General features: G+C 44.1%; 1 protein-coding gene across 1 annotated transcript in view; it reads left to right on the top strand.

Moving 5' to 3' along the window:
- LOC142582728 (unconventional myosin-Ia-like) overlaps positions 1–12,425 on the top strand; it is a 172,744-nt gene that overhangs the window by 131,290 nt on the left and 29,029 nt on the right. The window contains exons 3-12 of the mRNA XM_075692718.1: positions 3,074–3,223; positions 4,760–4,875; positions 7,577–7,671; positions 8,276–8,380; positions 9,145–9,191; positions 9,276–9,339; positions 9,732–9,745; positions 10,255–10,339; positions 11,200–11,306; positions 11,717–11,864. Coding sequence (XP_075548833.1) covers positions 3,074–3,223; positions 4,760–4,875; positions 7,577–7,671; positions 8,276–8,380; positions 9,145–9,191; positions 9,276–9,339; positions 9,732–9,745; positions 10,255–10,339; positions 11,200–11,306; positions 11,717–11,864 — 931 coding nt within the window. The remainder of the gene's footprint in view (positions 1–3,073; positions 3,224–4,759; positions 4,876–7,576; positions 7,672–8,275; positions 8,381–9,144; positions 9,192–9,275; positions 9,340–9,731; positions 9,746–10,254; positions 10,340–11,199; positions 11,307–11,716; positions 11,865–12,425) is intronic.

Raw genomic sequence — 12,425 nt, 5'->3', positions numbered from 1 at the left:
GAAATGAAAAAAAAAGAAAAAAGAAACAAAGAAAAGCCCGCGTACCATGCACATAGGATGCTCGTTAAAGAACTCCAGGGGACGAAATTAATCCGGTGTTCCCCACTACAGCGTGCCTCGTAATCGTATCGTGGTCCTGCCATTTAAAACCCCAGAGTTTATTTTATCTAGACGGAAATGTAATGTTCGCCCTCTTTCACACTGGTGTACCGTGTGAACTCCTAACGCAACGCTTATGGTTTTTTAACTATAGCAGTTAATTATAAACGCCCTGACCGTGAACGAGAAGAAGAACCTAGGGGCCCTATTTTTATATGTCCCCACCACGTGAAGTCAACAAACCATGAAGGCAATGCAAGCATAAGGGAAATCAGTTGCGGTTCTGACTGAAAGGTAAAAATAGTGATATATATATATATATATAATAAGAAAGAAAGAAGAAAGGAAAATAAATGTTTACAAAAAGATGACAGGCAGCAGTTGGATACATTTTGCGCGCAGCGTGTATGCATTGCGACATAAAGTGGCGGCGTAAGCCGCACTTGCGTAGCTTGGATACGGTTTTAAAGAAAACGAGTGAAAGTTACGCTTTCAAGGCACTTCACATGATCAGAGGGAGGGAGATCGAGAGCAAGTGCATTTAAAAGTCGATCTAACGAAACACCATTTTACGAAGTTCCCGATCTAACGAAGAAATTTCCATTGCCCAGCAGTGCCCATAGGGCTCAGTGTTATCAACCCGAATTAACGAAACATACTTGGTCGAACTCGATTTAACGAAGTTTTCCTGAAATAAATAAGTTCAAAAAGCGGTGATTTCTTTCTAATTTTGACACAGACAGGTTATTCTTCGAGCTTGCGTTCTAAAGCTACCGTGTTAAAACATCTAGGCACCATGGTCACATCCCTAGCTTTAATTTGACGAGGCTGTCGCCGCGCCCATGCACCGAATAACCGACTCAACAACGCCTTGGTGGGGGCGGCGGTGGTTGCTTTCGTTATTTCATTGTTTATGCGACAGATGGCTGGATTAGCGCCAAATACAATGCCGAGGAAGCTTTTACGTGTCGCTACGTTACAGTTTTAGGTTTAGATAGATCGCAGAATTCCTTTCTCGATTTTACGAACTTCCCGATTTAACGAAATAATTCGAGAATAGTCACCACTACTTCGATAAATCGAGTTTCAACTGTATCTGAATGACTTTTTTTGTTTTTGGTAAAAAGTGGCTAACAACATGTTGTTTGCCAAGAATGTTGTGTGCATACATCGTTGTGCGTATACAGAGTTGTTCGCGTACAACGTTGCTTGCGTATAACGTTGTTTGCGTACAGCGTTGCTTGTGTACGACATTGCTCGCGTACAACGTTGTTTTCATGCAGTGCTGGTGCAGCATGTGGCCGATTTATGTTTGAGCCTATGATGAGCAGTTGATCTCTACGAGGCCTTTACGAACCTAGCGTTCTCTTATCGGCATCGTTTGCTAATGGCTCTTCTTTTCGCACTGGAGCTGTGAGAACCTCGCTGGGTTTCTCTTGACGTTCGCAGCTTCGCCGAGCTGGGGGAGAGAGAGCTGAGAGAGAGCGAAAGCAGAGTATAAAAATAGCATCGCGCCGCATAGCGACGTGGCGAGGGTGGATGGAGCCTAGCGAGAGAGAAGGAGCGGTGCGGTGGTTACACAAGCGCAGCAAAAGTTAGACTAAGTGTGTGGTTTGGCACTTCTTTACTGGCCTTCCCCCAGCTCCACTGATCTCTGGTGTTTGGGATAGCAGAGCCACGCATAAATTTTTTTGTTTTAGTTATCTTTTTGTTCTTTTTTAGTTTTTTGTTTTATTTAACTTTTCTCTATTTCTAGTGAAACATTTGCTCGCATCGCAGAAGTGACATAAGGTATTGCCGCATGCTATATTGTCGCCGCGGGTGTGTGCCAGGCGATAAAAACGGCGCTGAAGTAGCGCGCAGGTTGAAAAACAGAGACGACAACGAAGTCGCGTTGACTGCTCTGATAAAGTGCTTTCATAAGTCCTATACACCGGCTTTCCCGTCTCTTACTAAGTCGTGACAATATCACACTGTGTTTTTGTCGTACTTCTATTGTTCATTGGCATGTCACTGTGGAACAGAAGACATTAAGTTACCCCGAGCAGGAGGTTTTCTACGCTTGGCCCCAACACGGGTCATCAATCATTCCCGTGCGCGTGTCAATACCACGATGGCGTGGACATGCCGCCTTAGCCACCTTATTTGTCGCCTTGACTCACGTCGATCCAAGCATTGCGTAGAGGGCTTCTGTGAACTAGCTGCGATAATACGGCCTCGTTCTGTAAAACTTTGTGAACATTCATTACTTGAAATTTGTCCATTGCATATTTTTTTCAGGAAGTATAATCATCAATTATTCATCCAATATCACTACACCCACTAATTTGAAGTCGACTCCTGAACTCTGAAAAGTATTCCAGGTATATGGCGGACAAAATCGATTTTTTCATGTGAGCTGCATTCGGACAACACTTCACCGCAATATAATTTTCCCAAACAATATTATCACTTTGATATGGACAAAAAGAACGGCTGCACGAGCATAAAGTGACGTTGTCAGTGACCATGAAGATGCCTCATTTCCAGCACTTTTTTTGAAACACGTCGCGCATGTTAACAGATTTCACACCACCGATCCTATGCGAAGTGTCTTGTTATGCCTTCAAAGTAATTATTTTACTTCATGCTTGCGATTCTAAGACATTATCGCAACCTGTACAACTGCATACACAGTGGCTGATGTGTGTATAGTCAATTCCCAACTGGTCCATGTGGGTTATCTGTCAAGTTTCTGCAAGCTCACGTCAAAACAACGTCACCACATACAGGTCGCGCACAACGTTATCAAATTGTTGCCTATTATCAGAAGCTTATATGGTATACCGACAAAAAAGAAGAAACACATGAAAGCAAAGTATATAGTCTGCAGGATGCCTGTGAATAGACTTTTCTATTTTCTCAAATTACGTTAACGCGGAGGGAACGTTGCCCAACTGCCTCACGTGCGCCTTTCTCTGTCTGTGTTGTGCAGCAGCAGCGGCCTTCGTCGTCGGCCAGTGCCCGTGGCGTGCTGAGCCTGGACCAGGAGGTTGGCTTGAGCGACGCCCTGCTCCTCGAGCCGCCCACCGAAGAGGCCTTCATCGCCAACCTGCACCAGCGATTCAAGAGGGACCTCATATACGTACGTCTTCGTTGCTCCATCGATGGTGTCACGAGAGTGGGGACAAGAGAGGAGACGCGACGCTTGTCGGCCGAAAACGTGAAGCAACGATGAAGGTCTTGCTGCATAGGCGTGATGCCGACTTTTCAAAAGCCGTGTAACCGTGTGTTCGAGCGTGTGTTGTAAACAAGAGGAAGAGTATGAAACGTGGTGTCCTTCGCGACATGGGGAACTCATCCTTGAGTAGCGATGTTGTTTAAAACCGCGTGAATGAACAGGTCCAGAATTGACCTCGACATACGCGTGGAAGTGTTGTTATTTGCAAATTATACTGTTGTCACGCTCAATTGACCGAAACTAGCGGAAAAGCGCTTAACTAAGCCGTTCTAAGTCAAAACGTATAATATTTCGGTCGGTATCGTCACACTATATACGACATAGAGAAAATGTTCTCAGACGTTCTGTACTGAGGTTCATCGTTCACTTTGCTGTACTACTCTTAGTATTCTTCAATGTTGCGCATTCCAGATGAAGCGACAGTGAGCCGATAAATGTTTTCTTTGGCCTGAGTAAAATTAACGCACTGCAAGACTGAAATACGTTTTCTAACGTCTAACTGGTACCTGCGGTTGTGAAGACATTTGCAACGCAGAAAGTATTCAATGCCTGAAGCTGCCACGATGCTCATTCTGAAGCCTATTTTTTTGAACTTAACATTTCATGTTTTTTCTTGACGGCCGCCAAGAGAAAGCTCGGCAGTCTGGATAGAATAACCTACGCATTCAGTTTGTCGAACTCGGCGGTGATCCCTTCAAAACAGCGAAGAGAGCGCTCAGGGGTAGAATGACGCCGTGGTAGAAGCGTGCACTTAAGGGCGTAATTTTTTTCCTCACTCAGCGCCTGCTTGCATCTTGCACCTACGCTTATCGCGCCATGAAACCGAAGTCAGGCTGCTTTATGACGCTGGCGCTAAAGCATTGGCCCTTGCTATAGCTCCGCTTCAGGAAGCTGACTGTACAGTGGAGTAACTGTAGATACGAAGACCGGATACGTTTCTTACCGCTTCCGCATGCACTAGCCAACCGTGCTTCCTTCCGCCTGACCTCACGTGCTCGGAGGGGATGTTCCTTTTAGGGCGTCTTTGTTACGCTGTCTCTGAATTGACTCTCTCAGTGCACGTTCGGCTCCTCTTTTCTTAACGCTTGTCTTTGTTTTCCACCACTGCTGGCGATAGACAACAATTTTTTTCTGCTAATGACCATCAGATGAGCCCGCAAATGCTTAATCGTTGGCCCATCCTCGACGTTAACGATCAGGCAGTTCCGTATGTACACTCGCGAAAAAATACAAGATATCATCTTCTATTTTCCTATGTTAAGTCGTTGTCAGGATATCGCAAGTATACAAGTTCTGCTGCACTTTGACTGCGAAGTTGTGCCTTATTAGCGAAAATTTTACGTGGTCGCCTTTTTATGAATGTGCGTGTTCCTTGCTGTCCAGGAATTTCTAATCAATTCAAGGGCGCGGCTATTTTTTTGTGCTTCTTGCTCTTTGCAGACCTACATCGGCACCGTGGTAGTCTCTGTGAACCCGTACAAGAAGCTGGCCCTCTACTGCCCGGACGTGATTCAGGCCTACGAGAAGTGCAGCATGTTCGAGCTGCCCCCGCACATGTGAGGATAGGCTTCTACATCCCGCTGTTGACTGGTCTTGGCCTTTAATTTATGCCGGGAACCCAAAATATAATATCATTTCTGTTTTACTGGCACACGTTTCCCACCACTTTCAGTCTAAATTTAAAAAAAAATGCCAGTGTTTCAAGAGAGGACTTCAACACAGTTCAGCGAGGCTAGAAATTTGTAAGGTTCCTTCCCAATTGCAATGATGCTATGCCAAAAGGTCTTGCATACTGTTTGACGTGGCAACGACCGCATAGAACTAAAAAATCTACATGGTTAACTTTAAAGCTTTCATATAAAACGTTGGTGCTAGAGAGGTGCATTCTTTCCTTGCGTTCTACTTAATTCTTGGGCCATCTTTTTTTCTATGTTCGTCGTGAACCGTATCGTTGGAACGCATTTGTAGCGCTCTGATCGGGTGACAATTTCTGTCTATAAATGTTCAAGGAATGCGAGAAGAAAAAAAAAAGTAACTTGCGGCATGTTGTGACAACATTTTTACTCCTGACAACAACGTCATCCAACCAGACACCATTATTGGTCGTAGTGACATGTCCATCGATGCCATTAACGCTACCGAAGAAGGTGTTCTGAACTTAATATTGAAACTTGATATTAAAAAAGTCTGTTGGGCGTCACGGCATTCCAAACTTGTTTTTGGTACGGTACTCATTATGCTATCTTACTGTCCTATTTCTCAAGTCCCTGGCATCCTTTACAGTAAGCTCATCCTGGGAAATGCTCAAGTTCTTCCTTCATTCAAGACCGGCGACGAACACATTATAGCCATTTATAGACCGATTTGTTTAACCTCTCTTTCGCGTAAAATACTAGAGCACATTCTTACAAACACATTATGAAACACCTTGAATCACATAAATTGCTAACTAATCTACAGCACTGCTTCATACGCGGTTTCAGATTATTAACAAAGCTAAGTTAGTTTACGCATGAAATTTGTATTAGCTTCGATGCGGGCAACTAAGTTGGCGCAATCTTCATTGACTTTTCAAAGGCATTCAATACAGTTATTTATTGGAAACTTGACGCCATGCTTAACAATCCCCGCCTTGTCAGCTGGATTTCTAGTTTTCTTTCCCATCTATCTCAACATGTGTCCTTTAACAGAGCTAATTCCAGGATGGCAGAGGTACCCTCGGGAGAACCACGATGTTCCACGTTGGGCCCGTTGCTTCTCTTGATATTTCTAAATGATTTTCCTCGTCACATAACCTCGAATTTACGTTTCTGTTCTGATGACTGCATATCATATAAGAACATTTTCTGTTATTATATCCATTTACAGATTCAAAAATTACTTTCTAGCTTCAGCTCTTGGTGCGCTACCCGGCAAATGACAATTACCATTCGTAACGCCATCGTTATGACTTTCACTAATGAAACGATGCCTTCCGCTTTTTGTTACAAAATAAATAATACTCCCGTTCAGAGCGTTGGTGAATATAAATACCTATGTGCTGTTTCCACACCCAGTATGTCTCGGTCCAGACACATAGACTCAATAACTGCAAGGACACTGAAAAAGGTTATCTGCACCGCACGTTGACCACAGCCCCAGGGGAAACTAAACTAATGATTTTTAAATCTCATATCCAGCCTCTAATAGAATATGCTTCTCCTGTCTGGAATCTGCACAAATAATGCGCATTAATCAAATTGAGGCCATCCAAAAGAAAGCGATTCGTTTCATATGCCGCATGTGCGATAGGAATTTTGCACCTTCCACAGTGCTTCCATCCCTAAGCTTGCAACCGCTCTCAGATCGCCGACGCAAGGAATCGCTCGTTTCTGCAATGCAATAACTCGTTTTTGCCGGATTTCATCAAATAATTATCCAACTCCTGCTAAACCATCTAATACTAGGAGTCACCATCACCTAAACATCGCGCCTTATTTTGTCCGTACAGACACTTTTAAATACAGTTGCTTTCCCCGTGTAGTTGAATATCGGAATTATTTGCCTTGCCCTACTCGTTCTCTGCCTTTAAACTTATTTTTTAGCGACTATTGAACAGGTAGTTACTATTTTCATTTCGTCCGTATTGTTCACGTTGCCTGTATTATTTGTCATTTTACTGCTTTTCACGCCCAGTCCTACAATAACCCAACAGGGCTGCCCTATGTACAAATAAAATAAATAAATATATTGTTATGTTGTTTATTACGTCGCTATTTGGCTTCACGTTGTAGCACTGGTCGGAGCTCGATTGCTTATTCCTCCGTGATATATTTTTTTTTCCTGCCGAGCGCAGGGAAGTGACGTAATAAACCGTGGTGTGCAGTAGCTGAACGTTCTTGCAGGAAGCCGCTGCAGAAAGTGTTGCGGGGTATCAGTTCACGTTGGGAAATGTTCACTGAGATTCTCCTGCACTGACAAAACTAAATATATGAATTCTGAAGAGCACGCAGCCATGAGGAGTAGCCACTTCCTGGCAAGGAATAATCGATGAACATGAGCCACCACTTTCGTTAGGCAATCGGTCGTCTGGCAGAGAGCGACACAGTTTCTTAAACGTCAATAAGTAAACAAAAAGGAACAAGAAACGCAGCACAAACTATTGGCTCATTGTGTGTTCATGGTAACACCATGATGACAAAATATGTAAATATGTAGCATTTTGCTTCTGACGTGCATCCGCAAATTACGCGCATTCATTTTTTTTTTTTTTTGCAGCTATGCACTAGCGGATAACGCATACACGTCCTTGAAAGATCGCAATCAAGACCAGTGCGTCATCATCACCGGAGAGAGCGGCGGAGGAAAAACAGGCAAGTGTCCTGGTTCTTGGCATACTGTTCGCTTTCCTAAACGATGACTTCACGTTATTTTTTCGGCGTTTATAGACTCTTGCGCGGCTATCCCTGTTCGTCTACTAGAGGTTCACATGTCGAATCATCGTAAATTTATATACTCGCTGCTGAAACAGTGCGGAAACTTGCGCAGTCTTACGTGCGATTCCAGCACTCGTCCCCGCAGGCCTCACACACATTACCTCATTAACACACACTAACGTACATGAGCCACATTAACTGCTCAATTATAGTCAGTAGCGATTAAGTGGGCTCCTTGTGCCGTTATAAATATAAGAATAAGTGAACCGTGTTACGATACACCTTGCTGATCCGTTCAAGGCCTAATGCGTGGTAGCGATACGTCCTTCTAGATATTTCCTTTATTATGAGGTTATCCCGGAGACAAAAGTGGCGTTGGTAAGCCCTGTAATACGCGACAGAGATAAGCGGCGAGTAGAAATGGCTATCAAAAAAGAAAAAGGGGGGGGGGGTGAGAAGGCGGGATGGCCGATTGAGCGTTTCATGTAATTCCATTTATATATGATATTATGAGGTCAACGTTAAACTTGGCGCTGTGCAGAGGCAAGCAAACTGGTCATGCAGTACGTGGCGGCCGTGTCTGGCAGGGACGAAGAGGTGGGCGCCATCAAAGAACACATCTTGAGAAGCACGCCTGTCCTCGAAGGTGAGAGGGACGGAATTATACGCTTGCTCGCTCAGCTTTGCACTCAACATGCTGTGGTGACAGAACGCCTGTGTTAAACATGGAAGTTATGTGTACATCATTGATTTACACCTACAGCTTGTGCTGGGCACGTTTCGTGTGTGATTTCGCAAAGGTCAGGTAGAGACTAGGGCAAACTCAGGGAAGGGTCCTGATTATAGTATTTCATTGATGATAACGACCCATGTGAAGGACTTCAGCCCAGTAACTCTTTAATTGGCTTCTGTATAACACCATACTAAATACTTCTTAACAATAACGGTGCGAAACGATAGGGTAGATTCGGCTTGAATGATAATCGGTTACTGTACGCCTGGTCAATACAGGACGCAGACATTTCGGCGATGAACCTAGAGCATTCGCGTAATTGGTAGTATTCACTTTTTGTTCTGCGATCAGTAAGAGTTGCTCGTGCTGAGATCCTTTTCTTTACTGCAATCAATATTTATTTATCTCAACCAACTCGCTAGCTGGCAAGCTTGGTGCCCTAATTAAACTGATAACCAGTACGTGTCAACGCAACGCAGCAATTGATAGAACAGCGCCTCCTTCGGTCCCTCCTTTATATTGCCTAAATTTCCTTGCTCGCTGAATAAAAATTCATCTAACCAAACGCGTCCCTTTTAGCATCCTGCTGAAATGGTGTTTTTTGCACGACCTGATTAACTCACCATGAGCAAAGCGAATATGCGTAACAGACGTTTCGATGTTTTATGTTTGTTTAGCCTTCGGGAACGCCAAGACACACCGGAACGACAACTCCTCAAGATTTGTAAGCGACTGTTAAATTTAAATTGGCTTACTCGCTTGCTCCATTGTGATTTCAGTGACTGTGAATGTTCCTTTCTCGTTTCAGGGCAAATACATGGATATAGAATTCGACTTCAAAGGGGATCCGGTCGGCGGAGTGATTACAAATTGTGCGTAAACGTTACACGTCTTTATCGATATGTTCATAGACGCATAGCCTGTTGCGCTGCACATGATTTCTGCTTGCAGTTGGCCGACTATCACAAATGTCTGGCACCCTTAAAAATAAAAGAAAGCTTAATTATTTAGCGTATTGTGAACTATAGGCACCGACCAAGGGGAGAAAGCTACAGAGGCATGAACAATACCGTTGCTCTATGACATTCCTCGAACGTCATTGTTCAACTTTGTTTCAAGCAGCGTTACTGAAACAATATTGTATGAGTGCGCAAATAAAGGTTACGCATGTTATATAGATGCTGTAGACATAAAATTTAGAAAGGTTAGAAGGCTTGATGCACATGGCCATGCAACTAACACTCTGGTTTGGGGTCTTTTGCAGATCTGCTGGAAAAGGTGAGATATGCTATTCTTCCTCTGTTACAGTCTTGAACGACTATCTATTTGTGAGAATGAAAATGAGTGAGAACCGTAGTACACATAAAAGAGATGAGATGCTGAAAAAAAGTGTTTATTTCAGCCATAGCAGAGAAACGTAACCGTCCTACACCATGCGTTATGGAGAGGTTTGCCTCTTGTTTTCCTTCTGCAGATCAAACGGCTTTGGCAGTTCGTGCTGTACAACGAGTAATGGCTCCAGCAGGAACATTGTCAGTGTTTTTCAGAAGCGTTCAGGAAATATCAATGCCGATCGAAACACATTCGCGTACTACGCGCACAGTGAAATATTAGAGCCCCTTATTGCACGTCCTCCAGAAAACATGACTTAGGTTTATCGACCTGTTACTTTTCTTGTTATGAATATATCTCGTATTAGTTTGTTTTGGTTGTTATTAAAAAAATTGAATAAAAAAGATGTGTTTATGCTCAAAATCACTTTTATTATCTCTCCTCCTTGGTGACAGTCTAGGGTAATCAGCCACACTCAGGGAGAGCGCAACTTCCATTTTTTCTATCAGTTGTTGAGCGGAGCTGAAGTTCACCTCTTGAGTAAGTATATTATTGTCTCTGGTAACAACTCTATTAGACTGATTTTGGACCCATAAGATTTTGCCGCACGTTGAAAGACTGGGTAACAAAACGTCAGCTCTGCGTCGTGATAATACGTTAAGGAAATGGATGGATTGAGCCAGTGTATATCACAAAAATTAAGTGGAACTCCGACTGCGTATGTAGCGCCCAAATGGGAAAGATGCCTTTCTTAATACTTGTGGATGCTACTCGTACTGTACGGCTGGCACGCTGCACGGCTGTCGTACGGCTGGCATGCTGTACTTTCCGACATCGCATACAGCCAAAAACAGAACACAGTGAAGTGCTGTTTGTGTCGTGTTTCGAAGGGTGTGTAACCACCTCACCATACAGAACTTTGGCCATTCACTTAGCTAATGCCGTTTAGACAAGCCATTCGTTTTACTTTTGTACTTTGTCGCTTTGGTCATTTTCTAAGTAGTATCGTCAACCATAGGGCTGATAGCCATGCAGTAACTTTGATGGTGGTTCGTTTTTTGAACGGCTGCACTGAAATGAAAATGTAGGGCGACGACCGAAACATGGAGGGTTAGCAAATTTGCTTCAGTGAAAACAATTCTTGGAATCACATTCCTGTGAAGCAATCTTTCGTGATCTTGTGGTGACGAGCGGCAATATCAATAACGCATAAGGCGATAAAGTCCGAAAAACACCCAGTTAACCTTACATATGCGCGTATAGCTGTGCGAAAAAAAAAACTGTGAACGACCTTTTTCTTCCCCATATATAACCGTCTAAGGTAACTAGCCTGTTTCTTCGTACTTGGGCCTCATCTACACACGCCCACCTCTCTTCCTCTTTTTTTCTATTGCTTCTAGAAAGTCTAAAGCTGCAAAGGAACACCGAAAACTATTCCATTCTCAAGCACAGCAGATGTTCCCAATTGGAAAGCATGGACGACAGGAGTTATTTTGCGTTGACCAAGGTGAGCATGCTGCAAAAAAAAAATTTTTTTTTTGAGTGCACTCGCGCTAAGTATCCTAAAATTTATAAGAAACCTTAAAAAAGAAACATCAAATGAGATTTCAGTTCAAGCTGCAGTATTGCCTAGACGTGATGGGTTAAACGTTTGAAAGCCTACACGCCTTTAGCGTTGGGCGCGCACCCGTGCGCCCTTTCCAAAAAAACGTGTTGACTTAAGCTATTGAAAACATTAAAGCTCTCACAGTCCGTTACATTGTGTGGAACGCGTTAAAATGAGCGTATTTCAGCGGCTGCGGTGGCGCGTTTATCAAGCACGGTTTGTCGAACATCGAGGAGTTCCAGCTCGCAGCCATGTCGTGACCGCCTTTTCTCTCTCTTATTCCCCGCTCGCACGCGATTCCCTCGTTGCAGAGGTCGATGGAGGCGCTGGGGCTGAGCCCGTCTGAAGTGCACGCCGTGTTCCAAGTGGTTGCCGTCGTGCTCAAGTTGGGAAACGTAGAGTTTCAACCGCGGGCGAACATCGACGACACGGAAGGCTGCGCCCTCCTCAACGAGTACGGTGAGCGATGATGCCTCTGTACCTTGTCTTCCTATCTCGTCGCGATCATTAATCTACGCGCACATGAGGAGCCTTTTCGGGTATCACTGCGCGATACTTCGCCAAGACAGGCCAAAATTGAGAACCTACAGCAAGTTGATTTATATGTTGATATCCTCTCGTCTATACGGTGGTGGCTGTCGTCGTCCCAGAAGTTCTTCAACGAACTTATTAATCTATATGGAACGACTGATCTATTTCTCACGTCATTGCACTAGGTACGCGTGAATAGGAAGAGCAACACGTTGAAATGGACTACGAGTGGGCTAGACTGAGAAGACAAACGTGGAGGGGAGGAGATAAAATGTGAAAACAACGTCGTGAGGGCCGAAGAGCAGATTCGGTTTATGTGTAGCGGTGCCAAGCGAAGTGACTCCTGCTCGACGTGTGACAAAACACTCCGTGTTTTCAGGACTCCACCCTTCGTTCGGGTCACATCGCGGTTCTAGAATCAGTGTTTTTCTTGCCCAGCCGTCCGCGGCCTTTGCCTCGGCATAGAAAACGGAGCAGACGATGTCGATG

This window comes from Dermacentor variabilis, chromosome 5 (assembly GCF_050947875.1).
Source record: "Dermacentor variabilis isolate Ectoservices chromosome 5, ASM5094787v1, whole genome shotgun sequence".
Taxonomy (NCBI): Eukaryota; Metazoa; Arthropoda; class Arachnida; order Ixodida; family Ixodidae; genus Dermacentor; species Dermacentor variabilis.
The sequence above is the reverse complement of the archived record's forward strand: the minus strand, read 5'-3'. Positions and strand labels throughout refer to the sequence as shown.